The 17,044-nt window shown below is 39.1% G+C and overlaps 1 protein-coding gene across 3 annotated transcripts; it reads left to right on the top strand.

Annotated features, from left to right (window-relative positions):
• Positions 1-1,825: 1,825 nt before the first annotated feature.
• epn1a (epsin 1a) lies at positions 1,826-16,995 on the top strand. Of its 3 annotated transcripts, none has more exons than XM_048153532.1 (13): positions 1,826-2,226; positions 4,626-4,775; positions 5,157-5,257; positions 7,343-7,501; positions 7,598-7,726; positions 8,223-8,343; positions 8,559-8,701; positions 10,523-10,594; positions 11,795-11,878; positions 12,261-12,513; positions 12,624-12,788; positions 14,900-15,151; positions 15,233-16,995. In XM_048153532.1, the coding sequence occupies exons 3-13, from the start codon at positions 5,189-5,191 to the stop codon at positions 15,718-15,720; spliced, it is 1,935 nt and encodes a 644-aa protein (XP_048009489.1). In that variant the 5' UTR covers positions 1,826-2,226; positions 4,626-4,775; positions 5,157-5,188; the 3' UTR covers positions 15,721-16,995. The 3 variants fall into 3 exon arrangements, with proteins under 3 accessions (XP_048009489.1, XP_048009488.1, XP_048009490.1); XM_048153531.1 differs by having other exon boundaries at positions 1,827-2,226; positions 14,897-15,151; XM_048153533.1 differs by lacking the exon at positions 10,523-10,594 and having other exon boundaries at positions 1,828-2,226; positions 14,897-15,151.
• Positions 16,996-17,044: the final 49 nt, after the last annotated feature.

The raw sequence follows: 17,044 nt of genomic DNA, 5'->3' as shown, positions 1-17,044 counted from the left end.
TTAGTGGTTCCAAACTTTTGGACTGTACTGTATTTTATGTTACATCTTCTACAAAAGTGTGAATGTGTTCTTTACATGTGGTGGTTCTTCTGCATGATTGTGTGCATTTCTGAGTGTTTATATGTATGTTTACAGAGTATTTTAAGATTCTGTGTCTGTATATAGCCCTTAAATGGTTTCTGCTGAGAGTGACATGGTATAAAAACTATCAAATCGCCATTTTTATCTAAAAAGAAACATGGCAGCATGCTGTGAGAAGACTAGCTCAAAGTAAATTTTATATGTTAATTTCATGAAGGATACAATTTGTAAAATTGAAAATAAAAGCAATAATAATAATAAATGTATTATTGGAGTCCTAATGTGAAAAAGCAGTATATGTTATTTTATGATCTTTAAGCATTAGAAATTGCTCTGTTTTTTAAAGTGAAATGAATTTAAATACAATACAACACATCATAATTTATAAAGAAAAATACCCTAAAATATACTTTAGAAGAGGAAGAGAGACTTGAGTTCAGCTGACACATTAAAGATGTGAAAATGATTCTTGCTTAGGTACGCAATTTCCCTCTGCCATTATTACATTAAGTAATGTTCTATGCAATAAAGAGCAAACTAGTCAATCAGGAGACTTGAGAGTGTTTGTATGAATATTTTATATATTCACAAGACAAAAATAGTGTAGAACAGTCATTTTCAGCCCAAGAGGTGGACGGTGGAGGCTCATGCCTTAGCAAACTTCTAAGGGGGCTGCATGATGATTTAAAATTATTTAAATTAAATAATCATTTAAATAAGATGCTAAAAATAATTAAAGATGTAAACTGAGGTTTTCTAAAATGTTTCATTAACAATAACTGTTATTTTATTAAAGAACAGGCAATACAGTTCTTTAAACTTGGCATCACAAAAATAATTGTTTATTCAAGTTGGCATGAAAAGGAAGTTGCTATAGTTTTTTCTTCCCCATCGTAATGTATACCCGAAAAAATGTAAGGTGGGACTTGAGTTTGTCTGTTAGGAACTGTTTGGTGCGTTGGATGGTTGTGTTTTGATATTGCTGTGATGTCATGTGAGTGACAGGTGTTCCCGCCCTCACGTCAGTAAACACGTCATCAGAGTAGAGATGCTGGAAGTGGGAGGGAATTTATTTAATTTCAAAGATTATGAGGGCACATGAATTTAAAGTAAATAATGATTTGCAAGGATACACCATTTATAATAAATAATCTTCCTTAAAAAAAAAAATTCTGTTTATAAAAAAGTTTGAAAACAAGCAGCTCCATCATAATTACAGCAAAATACCTGAGGAAAACTTATAGCCTGAGGGTCCTTTTAATATTGTGCTCACTGCTGAGCAGTGGGGGCCTTCAAGTCGAAAACATTGAGGATCACAGATGTAGTGCATGTAAATATCCCTCAAATTGATTTCATGCAGTTTTAGTGCCGCATTTTCATTGAGGACACCGCCGTTATGTGGGCGCTGCGTGCTATAACATCACTCTAAAGTTAGGAAAGAAAATATCAGATGGATAATACTTGTCATCTCTTCATAACTCAAGGCTTGTGTAGGTTAACATGACGCCCAGAGCAGTCGTTGCTGTCAGGACAGACAGACAGACAGAAGATAGACAGAACTCTTGAGCCTATACATACAAGTATACAACATTCATATTTTCACATTTCACAAAGGGTATTTAGATTCATACGGTTCGTTACAATTAACGTACGGCTAGAAAACCACCTATAGTTGTTACGGTAGTATTTGCCACGGTTCATGAATATTCAAACCAGGCAGGGAGCGCGCAAGGGGGCGCGGTCCGTCCGGCTGCGGGGAAACGGAAGCGGAAGTGCCGCCATCTCCTCTCACCAACCGAGCAACAGCAGGGTCAGTGCAGACGTTATTTGAGAAAGTAGCTCTATTATAGCATTAAAATCGGTTATGTGACACGTTATATATTTAAATGACGAACGCGACTCGAGAGGTGATAGTTGTGAAGGAAAACCACTGTCGCTTCAATCTGTCACGCACTCACGCGCGTCTCTTTATGAGTTGAGTTAGCATAGCGCAGCGCTCCCGTCCCTAAATGAGTGTTTTTAATTCAGCTCCGTGACAGAGACAGAAGCGCTTTCCTTTACTCCCGTCTTCACCGATAATAACCCGCTTTCTGGTATTCGGCTGGATGTCTGGTCGTGTTTGAGAGGGGGAACAGAAGCTCAGCGGTAAGTAGCCTCAGCTAGCTGATCTCTAGTTGACTTGGCAGAGATCTCTTTCTATCTGATAGAGCCACCGAGGACCGCAGAAGGCTTTTTTGGTGCTGAAGTTACTTTCGGAAGGTTGTCTAAGGCATGGGAATAAAAAGTTACTTGTTTCGGTAGCTGGGTGGGGGTCTGGAGAGGTTCGCGCCGTTGTTTGATAACCCCTACTGTCATCTGCTCAGACAAAGATAAACTACACGCCACTTTAACTGATCTGATACTTCAACAACTGTCAGATTTCACACTCACATTTCCAAGCAACAGTTGTCTCAGATAAGTTCACTGAATGTTGTTTATCTCCTCACCAACTTGCTTTTGAAAACCACCTGTTGACCCCTGAATTAGCTGTTTTGAGTGGAGGTTGAAGTCAAGGTCTGTGGTCTAATTGACAACAGTTCATTCAGACTTTTGTACTTTGCTCCTGGCATCCTCAAGGCGGCTGTTATTATCAGGTCAAAAGCCTTACGCAACAGTGCTGCATATTAATACACTACTTATCGCCTGTTCTTTCTGGATTGATCGACACATTTTTAGAAGTACATTTTTAGTATATTTGAATAAATATGACATCACTTTAATGAACTCAGTGCTAATGAAGTTAATTAGTTTATTAATACAATCAACTTATGTTTGTAACCCCTTATGTAGGTGTTATACACAATGTGTTTACATTTATTTTATTTGTATATTAACCCTGTAAAGCCTGGCATATTAAATGATAGTCAGAAACATCTATTTTTTTTTTAAATGGAACACTGTATTGTACATTTAGGCAAAATTTTATTTTATTCAGAAGCCCAAACTGAGCAAACGCATGCAATTTGGTGTTATTTATATGGCCAAAAGTAATATGAAATTGTGATTTGCTTGTAAATCAATGAGATTTTTATAATGGCATAGCAGATTAAATGCATATCAGTTGTCACTAGTAATATATTTAAATACTTCATTTTATTATCAAAGCTCTATAGTTTCAATTGCATATTACGCAACATATAATGCAATTCAATACAATTATGACTGAGAGATGTACAAATAAAAACCTGTTGTATAATACATTTGATACATTTTAACATGAAACGATTAACATTCTAAAATTGATGTATGGATAATCAAGTAAACCTTGCTTCAGTCCAGTAAATGTTCATCTTGAAATATTTATAGCAATATAAAAGTTATTTTTACATTTACTTCATAAAAAAATCAGTAAAGATTTCACAGCTGACGTGTACAATAACCTGAAGGTGGACATTTTTCCAATTATACTAAAGGCCTTTTACTTGCTAAAAAAGTATTAACTATCAGTAAGATAGTCCATGTATCAAATATGATATAGTAGTATGCTATATTATAGACTTTATGCGACCGAGAACCAAGCGGACGAATCCTGCATCGAATTGTGCCTTGTTTGTAAACGAATTCATGGTAAAATGAAGTGAATAAAGGACCAAGTTCTTACTGATGCAGTCTGGAACTTCATTAAAAATAAAATTCATCCACTTTTTCCTAATGTTGGGATCAGAATGAATGCAACAAGTTTGTTTTTCCATAACTTTGCAATGCACAGCTTCTTGTTGTCTTCAGAGCCATCTTTATTGTTTAGTTTCTGCGTAGACCTGCGTTTGCCTCTCTTGTTATTTACCTACTATATGTGTGAATCAGTGGGCAGGGCTAAACAGGCAGTGATGTAGAAGCAGGCACTGATCTTCTTCTGCAGATGCGCTGTTACGTCATAAAGTGGCATGTTCCAAAACCAAGCACACAGACATTTTTTAGAAAGTTCTATTTGAACATCTGCTTTTGCGGTAGCTCTGTATATTTATATGGCATCGCTGTCAAAGAGTAATTAGCTGATGAAGTGGATTTACTTATTGTAGAGGTAACGAAAGTTATAAGCATTGTAGTATTTGAAGCGGATGCCATAACAAATGTCAGTAGATCGGGAAGATTTCAAAACGAGCAGTTCATTCATAAATCTGTAAGATCTTACCTTCATGCTGTGAAAATACAAACCGGAAGACAGAACACAACGAGCGCAGCGCTGAAAAGGGGCGGGGCTACATAGGCTACATTTAACTACTATATGTAGTTAAATGTGTCCATGTCTGATATCGGTGATTAATTTAATATTTTGTACATCACAGCAGGTGTGAAGCTTCAGCTTTGTTGTAGTTTCTATACCTAGCTGATGTTACAGATGAGTAATGTGCAGTGCCTTTAGGCACTGTCCGCTATTAATGCATTTTCTCTATTGTGAGAGTGTGGAATTGAATGTCTATTGTGTTTTTAAGCCTCCATAGTGCTGCACCAGCTTTCATTCCTGTATGTTGTACCTCCTGTCTAAATCTCTGTTCTTCTCGTAGTTGTTTCACCCCACATCTGTGGTTCCGGGCCCTCATGTGGCCGCCGTGCGGAGGTTTGGAACAGTGGACAGGCTAAACACTGAGAGACCCCGACCTGAGCACGCACACAGAGAGAGACCGAGAGGGGGGGAGAGAGACTGACACTCCCAGGTAAAGTACACTTCGCAGACACTTCCTGAAGCCAGACTCACACGTCATCAGATGCTCTTGTGTTTGCGGGGCTTTTCAGGTTGGGGAATTCCTTGGGCTGTGCTCTCATGGTTACAGTGGGTGGATGGTACTGTTGACGCTCTGTTAGATTGTCTCTAATATGTTTTTTTAATCCTCAAGGAGATGGATAGCAGCCAAAGCTAAAGCATTTCTTTTGTGTTTTCTGATAAACGTCTCACTGGTTCCTCCTTGTCATTCTTGGGTATTAAAGTTTGTTTGAATCTCAGAGTCAATACACTCCCATTTGAAAAATGTGTAGCCTTTGTTTGCTTTTGTACATGTCCATATTAGTTTTATTGACATTGTTTTACAATGTCCCAGATTTTGCAGAACCTGATAGCCAGCCTGTTGCCATGTCGACATCATCGCTGCGGCGACAAGTGAAGAACATTGTTCACAATTACTCAGAGGCGGAGATAAAGGTTAGACTTTTACCTTTTTAACCTGGCTTTCGTTTTTCTCTTCTATTCACATTCTTCTCCTTCTTGGCCTTGAAACAGTCTTCTCATTCATCTATAGTCTTTGAGTTCGTGATAAATGTTTTGTGCTTGCCCTTCGTTTTTTTTTTCAATTGAACGGAACTGTATGCAGTCATAAAAAGGAGCAGGAATTCATTCATTCTTTTTTCAGTTATTTCTGTTTCGGTTGAAACTTACCAAAAATGCTGAACACAAAATCTTAAATGAATCTCGATATCACATATGTTTTCTGTGTAGATGTTCTGCCTAAGGAGTAAAGGTGCGGCCATTGTTCAGCAAAATTTTGGGGGTGATATCCAGTCAGTTAAATAGGAAACCTTTCCCCAGTCCCCACGCAGATTTCACTCACCTTCAAGTTGGTCATGCATATTCACCACATTGACCAACAGAAAGCTGCTTGTTTTGGTTTCTGTGCGATCTATGCTTCATGCATTGCTACACTTTTGACAATGGAATTTTTTCTTGTAAAATTAACCAAAATTGTTAATGTTAATGTGATAGGAATAGCATACTACTGTACTACTCTACTAAGTACTCTTGTGTAGTATAATAGTGTGTATACTGTGAACAATCCACAAACATGCAGGAAATACATGGATGGCCTACTATATTTACTAAATATAGTAGGTCAGTATGTAACAGCACACTTTGCGATACTGTATCCCATAATGCAATGCTTTATTTTTTTTAATAAAAAAAATAATATATTTAAGGGGTCCTGAACTGCTTTTTTTTATGATTATTATTATTTCATAATGTTTCCTGAGGTGCACTTACAATGTTTTTGATTTTTACATCAAAAATGGTCATAATTTAGAAAGAAATGGCTATTTTCGACCCTGATTTTAGTCCTCTGATTTGAATATACTGTTTAAAGGGGCGTGTCTGCTGTGAGACTTCAATATAAATGCCCACTGCTGTGATTGGCTGACATCTGAATATGAATATGAAATAAGTATTACATGTAGAACCCTCTTGAATACTTTTACGTTTTTGCTAATACAGCTGTCAAGATTAACTAATCATGAAAAGTGTTGATTATTGCATTACATGTAGATCCCATCACATGAAAGGTTGCATCGATGAGCATTGTAGCCATTATAAAGAGAGCGTTCTTTGATTGCTTTCTGTATATAATTTAATCACACTTTAAAAATGCATAAATGTTCAGTACATATCAAATGATCTGTAATTACAGACAAAGCAAGAGTGACATGTAATAAAAACATTTACTCATGCACACATTTCTGTCGAATCCAATATAGTCGGCACTGCATCGTCTTTTAGTTTCAATCTTTCTGAAACTAAAAAAAATCCTGCATCGAATTGTGCCTTGTTTGTAAACGAATTCATGGTAAAATTAAGTGAACAAAGGACCAAGTTCTTATTGATGCAGTCTGGAACTTCATTTAAAATAGTTCATCCACTTTTTCCTAATGTTGGGATCAGAAGGAAGGCAATGAGTTTGTTTTTCCAAAACTTGGCACTGCACAGCATCTTGTTGTCTTTGGAGCCATCTTTATCGTTTGGTTTCTGCGTAGACCTGCGTATGCCTCTCTTGATATTTACCTACTATATGCGTGAAACGGTGGGCGGGGCTAAACAGGCAGCGATGTAGAAGCAGGCACTGATCTTCCTCTGCGGAGGCGCTGTTTAGCCACACTATTATGTCATAAAGTGGCAAGATTGGCTTCCAATATAAGCTGTTTTTAGACTAATGAAAAAGTTTTGAGTTCTGAAACTTACTGGATGTTTTTATAGTACAATGACCGCTTATGTCAAAAGAATTTTGATTTCTCAGTTCATGCCTACTTTTTAACTTGACAACACTGGCTGAACAAAAATGCAATGTTATGAGGTCACGTGACAAGAGGGTAGCATACTAGTGTTTGAAATGTTTACAGTTGCATACCATATACTTTTTAACATACTATTTAAAAAAAGTAGTAGGGAGCATACAGTGTGTATCGCACTGTATTCAGAAGCAGAGCAAAGTTCATTAAACTTTATTTTGTACTTTCTCTCTAGGTTAGGGAAGCGACCTCTAATGACCCATGGGGTCCCTCTAGCTCTCTGATGTCAGAGATTGCTGATCTGACATACAATGTAGTGGCCTTCTCAGAGATTATGAGCATGGTCTGGAAGAGACTCAATGACCATGGGAAGAACTGGAGACATGTTTATAAAGTAAGTTTGGCAGTTTTACTCTTGCTGGTGGCAGATGTGTTATATGGGGCTATAAACAACATGATCTGATTGTTTTCTACTTTCCCTCTTTCTCAGGCTATGACTCTGATGGAGTATCTGATAAAGACAGGATCAGAGCGAGTGGCACAGCAATGCAGGGAAAACATCTACGCCGTTCAGACACTCAAAGACTTCCAATACATAGACAGAGATGGCAAGGACCAGGTACACAGAAACTGAAAGTTATTTTTATAAACACACATCCAAATGTAACATATTTTCTCTTTCAATAAGGAAATAAAAGAAGAGCTCTTAGTGTTAGTTTTGAAGTGTCCTTCATATTAGCAGTGGTTCTCAATTATGATTCACACACCACAACAATCTCTCGTTCAAGGTCTCCATGTGCAGTCAACTCAAACACCATGACTTTCAACCAAGGTCTTTCTCCCACTCACACTTAAACCACAAAAACATCAGCCCAGTCTTCAACCAACTAGGTTTTATTTTAGTCACCCTGGTATATTCCTAACATGTTTGTCACAAGCACTACCTCAAACTCAACAACTTCCAGTTCAGGTTATTTAATTATTTATTCAAATGCTGGACAAAAGAGCCATTAAACCTGTTACAGTTGCACACATGCTTTGTACAAAACAAAATAAGTCTATTGATAAAACATTCCTGAATGTAACGTCACATGTTGTGTGTGTGTGCGTTCCAGGGTGTGAATGTACGGGAAAAGGCCAAGCAGCTGGTGACTCTGCTAAAAGATGAGGAGAGGCTACGAGAGGAGAGAATCCATGCACTCAAGACCAAAGAGAAGATGGCACAGACCAGCAGTGGTAAGAACTAGAAGTGCTTTGCAGTAGGGCTCATGAAGGGGTCAGAGCGGACACTCAAAGATGTTTGTCAGCCCCCTTATAAAAACTGATTGCACTTCACAGCGTTGGCCAAGTATGGAGGTTGGCAAGCGTTTTGCTCTCGAAGCACTTTTAGGGACCGATACCCCACCATCTATTGATGCATCATAATGGCTGTCATTTGACTCCTCCCTTAGCATCTTCGGCCCCTTCTGCTCCTGCTTTAGGGGGTGGAGTGCACTCAGGAGCAGACGCTGAGCAGGCGTGGCCCCAGAGCTCCGGAGAGGAGGATCTGCAGCTCCAGTTGGCACTGGCCATGAGCAAGGAGGAGGCAGAGCAGGTAAAGTCTCTCAGCCAATCAGCGACAGGTTTTCAGGTTGCAGGTAAAATGTACTACTGAAATGGTTCAGAGACTGAGGAAGAGGAATAATTGTTCTACCAGAAACAGAAAGAGCTTAGCAAGCATGCTTAATGTGAAATTGGATTTTAGCAGAAATATATGTAAGGGGTAATGTACAATCAGCTGGTCATTAGTGCAGAATAAACCCTGACATGGTGATTAAGGCCCTGTCGCAAAGCAGAAGGCTCTTGTATCATCCTGAAGGGGTTCCTTTTGTAATAATGACTGGCTGACTGTATATTATTCGGCTTATTATATGGCTTGAGTTTTTGTATGTTAGGAAAGTAGAGACCATGCTGTGATAAGGTTGCACAGGAACTTATTTGCCTGGGATAGTGGTCAATTATATAGTTTAGCAGTCATTATATAAACATATTTGACGGCAGAATGCCAAGATTGAACAATTAAAATCAAGTGTTCCTGAGAGTCGTGTAATAAATTGCTCTAATGGGCTGTGTGGCTTTTGAAACATTGATTTGATTTTCATTTTAGAACATATCAGAGAATTTCAGGTTGTTCATGCAATAATTAGGGCTGTTGAAATTAACGCGTATGAATTTTTTTTAGTTTAACGTGTAAAAAATATTAAACGCAATTAATGCAGCATCCATTTTTTCCCCATCATCCTTTAGCTAGCGTTACATTATATGATCACACTATCATTCCTTCAAGTGCTTTTAAACAAGAAATCTCCTGTCTGTGTGACACACAACTCATACGCACAGAAAACCACTTTCTCTTTCACACAAAAAAGGACAAAAACACTGTATCTAGGTTGTGCTTCAGGTCTTAAAGTGACAGCAGCATAATAAACCTGTTGGTCTCTTGTGTCATTAATGTTAATCGAACAAAAGACAAAGAGAAAATCACTCTTTGCACTTGACTGAATAACGTTTATAGCTTAATAGGGATTAATCTATATTTAATTCATAATTTATGCAGTGAAGACTGTAAAGTGTTTGATAACTTTATTAAATTTCTGTAACAATGAACACACAACAACAACAAAAAATGACAGCAGTGAGAAAAACAGTGTTTAGAAAGCATTTGATTATAGCGATTCATTACTCCAGTCAAGTCACGCTATGTTTTTTTTTATATAGCACTGCTTACAATAGATTACTTTAAAGCAAGCAGCTTTACAGTGTTACACGTGCCTGACCTTGAGGGACTGAACAAAAGAAATGAACTGGAAAAGATTTTTGGAGCCCCAGAGCACACCTAATTATGTAATCGCCACAAACCAATGGAAGTTTGAAAGTGTTTACCAGCCGTAGCAAACGCAAGCTGTTTCAAACTCCAGAAACGAACTTCGTTTTGGCCTAATTTTGTTTGAAATGATTTTGTTTAAAAAAAAAAATGACATTAATATTATTTATTGCTATACTTATACTTTTACACAATTGATGATCGTTACTATAATTATACAATAATACAACAAGTATTAATTAAATAAGTTGGCAAAGTACAAAAAGGCATGTACGAAAAATGTAAGATATGTCAAGTGACAGTTCTGTCATCTGGCTCTCACACTGGCCCCAAGCCATCCTTACTGTTGAGCCCTGCTAATAATAACCATGTTTAAAGCTCCCTAAATCTACCTTCTTCCCTAACTGCCATCACAAAACAGAAAAATGGGCTGTTTCTCTAATAGTACAATAACACATTCAACATTATGGGCCCTTCCTCTGCACAATTTCTGCACATTTCCAATCTCACTCATTCACTCACATCTGACCTCACCCTGCCCCCCTCCTTCAGACTAGCAAAGACCCTCTGGAAGATGCAGAGATCCGCTACGCACTCACACTCAGCCAGGAGACTCACCAAAAGGTCAGGGAGTAAAAATTCAGTGGATGAACCTTTCCTTTGCTATCTTCTTCCCTCTCAAATCAAAGATCAGCCTAAAATCATATATACATCAGTATGATCATGGAACAATTGAAATACGTAAGAAATACCTAGTAAGTGCTTTTAAAAGGTTTAAAATTTCTTTTTTTTTGTGTGTCGAGCTTACCTCTTATTACAGTTTTTTACATTCGCTAGGACACATTTCTCAATACTTAGGTCACTTCTCCTAACCAACTTTTAGCTTGGCACAGCAGTTAATTTCACATTCAAAATGCACTAAAACTACCAAAACACTTCATAAATGTGTCATTGTGTCATGTGTGTATTCTTTTGTAAAATTTCTTTACAAAACAAGAACGACTCTCTGCTATTTAGAATTCACTGCAATATGTTACATAATCCATGTTTATATTAGTGCAAAATTATTTCGTAAGTTTTAAGTTTTCATCTTTTGTATAGATGGTAATTAAATTAAAGGACTAATGTCTGTGTAGGTGTTCAGCTAATGGTTCAATCTAATGGTTTTGATAGTATTTCATTTTTTAGATTAGTAATATATTTGAATGTGGTATTACTGTAGAAATGTAGAAATGGTCTTATTCAATTTTGTTTTACCGTTTTGAAAAGAGTATAAAACGTGCAAATTGGCCTGTAGGTTCATAGAGTTTAGGTGGTGGTTGTGTCCTGTGAGAAATGTATTCATGCAATCTGAAAGAAGTAGTCCTTGAATACTTTTTGTGCCAAAGCAATGTTAAATAATCTTCAGTTTAGCCCACATAGACTGATGTTGTGCTCACTGTGTGAAGCGTTTTGAAAAAGTGACCTTAGTATTGAGAAATGTGTCCTAGCGATTATATATATATCATTCCTGTTGTTTGAAATCTTCTGAAATCTTCACTTTTGCATGATGAAATCAATGAGTCATTTCAAAAGTACCTGTAATTCTCAGTAATTGTTCATTCTTTGTAATTCCACCAGAGCTGCTTAATGCAATATCAGAGTAGATGTACTGCCCACTACTTCCAAATGTTGTTCATTTGTGTCTAACTCAAGCCTTCAAACACACCTCTGGAGCTGGTGAGACATGGGAGTCAGGTTGCCACAGTTCAGTAGACTCCATTTCCCATCAGCCCACAGAACTTGGTTCACTATGATGATGTGACGGTGGTGTGTGATTGGCAGGAGGAGCGTCTGCGCAGGGGAGACGACCTGAGGCTGCAGATGGCCATCGAGGAGAGTAAGAGGGAGAAAGCCAAGCCCGAGGAGGTGTGTGATTGTGTATGATTGTGTCAGAAAGAGTTCATGCTTGATGAGCTGTTCTAGGACGAGAGCGTGAGGTGTACACATGATAGTGTGTTGTGTTACCGAGGGTTGTGTGTTTGTGTACCTGCCTCTCACTCTCCAAGAGTTACCTGCTCTGTCTGTGTCTCTCACCCTGCGTACGCTCTTTAGCAGAACAGTGTGTGTGAGCCTGTTTCACTTCCTCTAGAGTTTCCTCCTTACCATTTTGCCACACTAGCTATTTTTAAACTACTTGCAAGTGTAAGTGTCTGTGCTCTATGTACAAACAAGCTTCCCTCTCACACTGTTGATTTGTCGTATACTCCCTTCTGATGAGGACGTTCTTACTGACCTGTCTCTCTCTCAGTCGTCTCTGATGGAGTTGAGTGTCGTAGATCCTTGGGGGGCCCCTGCGTCGGGCTCTGCGGGACCCTCTCCTCCTCCAACTTTGGCTCCTGCATCTACCGCTGGGCCTTGGGGCCCGGCTGACCCGTGGGGAGCCGCCTCCCCCGCCTCTCCCCCGAGTGCCGATCCCTGGGGAGCAGCACCAGCAACAGTAGCCCCAGACCCATGGGGTGACTCATCCTCTAGAGTGAACTCTGATCCCTGGGCGTCCACAGGTGAGAGTAAGAGGATGTGTCCTCCCAGTGTCCTCTCTGTCTTTTCCCTGACTTTTCCTCTTTATTTGTGGTGTCCACTGATCCTTGACCTCTCCTTGCATCCCCTCCAGCTGTGACCCCTCCAAGTGCCGACCCTTGGGCTCCCTCAGTGGCTCCGGCTCCTACCCCGCTCTCAGGGTCAACCGATCCCTGGGCAGCGGAAGGAGTCGCCCCTGCCACTGACGGTCTGACCTCTGACCCCTGGAGTGGCTCGGTTAAACAAACTAATGGCACAGGTATACTATGTAAAAGCATAGATGCTTATTATCACAGGGATGTCAAATCCTGGTCCTGGGGGGCCAGCGTCTTGCAGAGTTTAAATCCAACTTGTATCAGCACACTTGCCTGGAAGTTTAAAGTAATCCTGAGGACTTTCATTACCTCATTATCACTTGTGTTTTAATTGGGTTTGGAGCTAAACTCTGCAGAACAGTAGACTTCTAGGAGCAGGTTTGGACAGCCCTGATTTGTCCAAAGACTTGCCAAAGTTTAGTTAAAGTTAAGTTGCATTAGACACACTAAAAGCGTGTTTGTTCTATTATACATTGCCAGTTCTGAAGATGAAAAGGTTTTGTACTTGGTACTGGTTAATTGACCCTTTGCTAAGCTCCGCCCCTTAATTACTTTTGCTCGTTTAGACAAGCATTACAGAAAGTTTCTTAGGATGAACTGGAGATTTCCAGAAATAGAATGGATATTATTCTTATGTGGGCTGCAATGAATTGTGATGTTGAAAAGCGTTGCATCTGTTGTTTTTCTTTTTTTTTGGTCTAATTATGCAGTAACACAAAACTGCGGAGACCGAATCAAAATTGGTGCAAATATGATGACAGCTGATAACATTAGTGTAAAGTCGCCATTTCACAATCTCTGACAAACAACAGACCGGATGTCATTAATTTCCAATGGAGAGTAGTGTGGGAGCTGTGTGGAATTTTATTCAAATGCATACGCATAATTTTTAAATCCGATTTGAGCTTTGTATTATTTGAACTTTTGCGGCTAGAACGTATCCCGATTTTAATTACTTGCATTAATTAGCCCTAGAAAACTATGCTTTTCTTTTAAACGTATTGGCAGTCATTTGTTTTTTGCAGATATATTCATGCATTCCTAATTCATTCATTTTTCCATGGTGAATAAAGCAGAGGGTATTTCATGACCAATTTCAAAGTTCCTTGCAACTGCCACTAGGGGCCGAAATGTGGAAGTTGTATATGAATGTTGGAGATAGTGGAAAGGCAGGTTACGTGAACATAACTGTTACTAACATTTGCTGTGAACTCTTTAATTACTGTCACTATAGTGACTTACTGCACATTTTAAAGTTACTTTTAATAATGGTGGTTGTACTGTTTAATTGATTTTCAACTCAAGAGACCATGTGTGAAAAGGATCTTTTAAAAAATACTGGTAAATTGGTTCTGGCAATTTACCAGTTAGGGAAAATTGTAATATTTCCAATAAATTACCGGTAATGTTCTCTGCATGAACGCAGAATAAAGAATACTGGTATGATCATGTATAAAGTCAGAACGTGCTTGCATAAGAAGTCTGCTTTGGACCAATCATAAAGTTCTTATGGAGATATGATTACTCTGCGCTGTTTACACTAAGCTTTTTTAATAGTTTTTCTTTTTAAATATGCGCTAGATGATCATCTTTGACCGTTGCCCTGCATCTTGCATCTTTTTCAATGTGTCGCGCTCGAGACCCAGCCGCCTTTTCCATTCATCAGCGCTGCGGCTCTGCAGTTGGATACTATTATATGCGTCTCATGTTTTTAAGAGCAAAAACATCTGTATGATCATCCGTTATGCCTGACACTCAGACATCAAAAAATGTTGTCATATTGAACAGATAGTGAAACTAAAGTATTTCTCATGCAGATGAATGAAGAGAACGGCACAGCATTTAAATATCATTTCAGATCACTGACGTCACAGAATTTACTGGTATTTTGCTGCTGATGTGTGAATGGTCTCTTACTGGTAAAGCATATTTGTGTATTTGCCGGTAAAGTCATTCTGGTAATTTACCGGGATTGCTGTGTGAATGGGGCTATTGACTCACACATAAAGGGAAAGTGACCTTCAAGAGATGGTCCTCTTAAAGTGTTTAATCTTTGCCAATATTCATTGCTAAACAAATGTTTGTCTAATAATATGGCAGACAGGAACATTTGTATTGGCTGATTTGGTCAGTAAGATGTTTAAGTCGGGCCTTAGCGAAGGAGCAGCTGGACTGCAAACCTGTTTTTTTTTTTTTTTTTTGTTAGTCTGTCACAAAATCTTTAAACCATTTACCTGTTTTTAGTCTTTTTCTCATTCTTTTCCACACACAGCAGATCTAGAGAGAAGAGGATCATCAGTGATAGGAGGTGATGCAGGAGGTGGAGGCAGCACCGGCTCACCGGTGCCCTTTGACCTTTCATCGCTCGGTTCCTCCTTGCCTGTTCGAAAAACGCCAGAGTCATTCTTGGGGCCCAATGCAGCACTTGTGGATTTGGACTCACTAGTATCATCAAAACCCAAACCTAAACAACCTCCACCACCAAGCATCTCCTCAACATCTCACAACCCCTTCCTACAGACACAGGGTGTGTATTTGAAATGGGCCACATTTAGAGTGAAATTATGAGTTTGTTTATCCCTCAAACTTCCTTTTTCTCCTCCTTTAGGTCCCTCCTCAACAGGTATGGGAGTTACCCCAGGCAGTACCATTTCCAGTAGAGGGGTGTCTCCGACCCCACCTTCCGCTTCTAATCCTTTTGGCGCGACCCCGATGGCATCCATCTCCCCTCAACCTTCTTCACTTGGTCTGAGCCAGCTCCGTACAAGCCCTGTTCCCCCAAATCCTATGCTGGGTCATATGCCTCCACCAGCGGTGGGGATGGTTCAGCCAGGGATGGCCATGCCAGGAATGGGGGTCCCTATGGCGGCCCCTGGTATGGGCATGGGAATAGTACAGTCCAGCCCAATGGGCATGCCTTTTGGTGGAATATCCCCCATGGGTCCTGCAGGAAACCCCTTGCTGATGGGCCCAGGAGGCCCCGCGCAGCCTGCACTGATTTTGGGCGGGCCATCTGGGGTGGGCGGAGTAATGGGAACAGGAGGATCCATGGGAGGCGGAACCACAGGCACAAGCACCAATCCTTTTCTTCTTTGAGAGATTTCACCAATCCCACGTTGCCCTATCCACTCAACAACCAATCCAAACCTGCCCTACCAACACAAACAGTTTGTGTTTGACAAAAAAGAAATGTGTGTACATCTCTATATTTAATGAAAAAGTAAAAACAAAAATGTGTTATTTTCTTTCACAAAGCAGCATTTCAATATTTTTTTTTTTTTTTTCATTTTATTTTACGCAGTATTTGGAGTCTATTTATTTCCCTTTTGGTTCAGTTTTTTTTTTTCTTTGACAGACATGGATGATTGGCGGGTTCATTCAATGAATGCAGGTTGTTAATATTGTTATATTATTAGGATGATTGTTCTTGCTCAGTAACAGGAAGATGAAGATATGGGAGGAGGAAAACAAGCCACTAATGAACTCAATCATACACCCCTTTCTCCTTCTTTCATTGATGAGGTGAACCTCTGATGAAAGAGTACATGAAGGATGACTGACGGGCTTGAGAAGAATTCAGCTGTCCGTTTTATTCACAACTCTACTAAAAATCATCAATAGATGTATTACTTTTAATTTAATTTAATGTGTAATCTTGTGTAATTTATTTTAATCGAATGTGTTTGACTCCTGGGAACGATTAAACCAAGGAAAATCGCACTGGAAATTGCCATTGAAACAGATGCCTGTTTGATTTCCTTTTGACCTGCGAAATTTCAGTCCACGTCACGTGGTTCTTATACACATGAAGACGGGGTGTGTGTGTGTGTGTGTGTGTGTGTGTGTGTGTGTGTGTCTGTGAGAGAGAGAGTATGAGAGCGTGTATGATGTGTCCTGTGTTTTCACTCGGCCCACCGCTGTGCTTCTGATGCGGTTTTATCAGCATAGTCTCACTTTCAGCATAAGGGTCCGCCATTTATTTTTACAGTCGTAAGAATCAAAGCATTAATTCGACACCTGTTCACGTGAGAAACGGCGCCTGTCTTTGCATTTCACTTCAGCACCTTTTTACTTTGACATTTACACAGAAAATGGGAAAGTGTTAATGCTTATGAAAATGAAAAAGAAAATTATCTGAATTATATGAAATCATAATGTAAAATTGGGGACTGAATGACATGATCCATGCTGTTATTCTTTATTTACTTTCAATGAATTATTTTATATATATGAAAATTTTAGAGATGTTTCTCTAATATTGGCTATGGTCAAAAATTGTGTGGTGTTGACTGTGACCATTCACATTTAAAAATAAAATGGAGAAAAAAAATCAAAGAAATTTAAGAAATAATAAAAAAAAAATCCACAAAATAAAATTGTCCAAGCTTTTTTGTTGTTTCATTGATTTGATTTTAAATGG

This window comes from Megalobrama amblycephala, linkage group LG13 (genome assembly GCF_018812025.1).
Source record: "Megalobrama amblycephala isolate DHTTF-2021 linkage group LG13, ASM1881202v1, whole genome shotgun sequence".
NCBI lineage: Eukaryota > Metazoa > Chordata > Actinopteri > Cypriniformes > Xenocyprididae > Megalobrama > Megalobrama amblycephala.
The sequence above is the reverse complement of the archived record's forward strand: the minus strand, read 5'-3'. Positions and strand labels throughout refer to the sequence as shown.

Excerpts from the sequence above, each read along its gene's own strand:
- epn1a (XM_048153531.1), top strand. The coding sequence starts at position 5,189 with ATGTCGACATCATCGCTGCGGCGACAAGTGAAGAACATTGTTCACAAT. Across the intron at positions 7,502-7,597 it reads ACTGGAGACATGTTTATAAA|GCTATGACTCTGATGGAGTA; the intron begins GTAAGTTTGGCA and ends CCTCTTTCTCAG. Across the intron at positions 8,344-8,558 it reads GATGGCACAGACCAGCAGTG|CATCTTCGGCCCCTTCTGCT; the intron begins GTAAGAACTAGA and ends CTCCTCCCTTAG.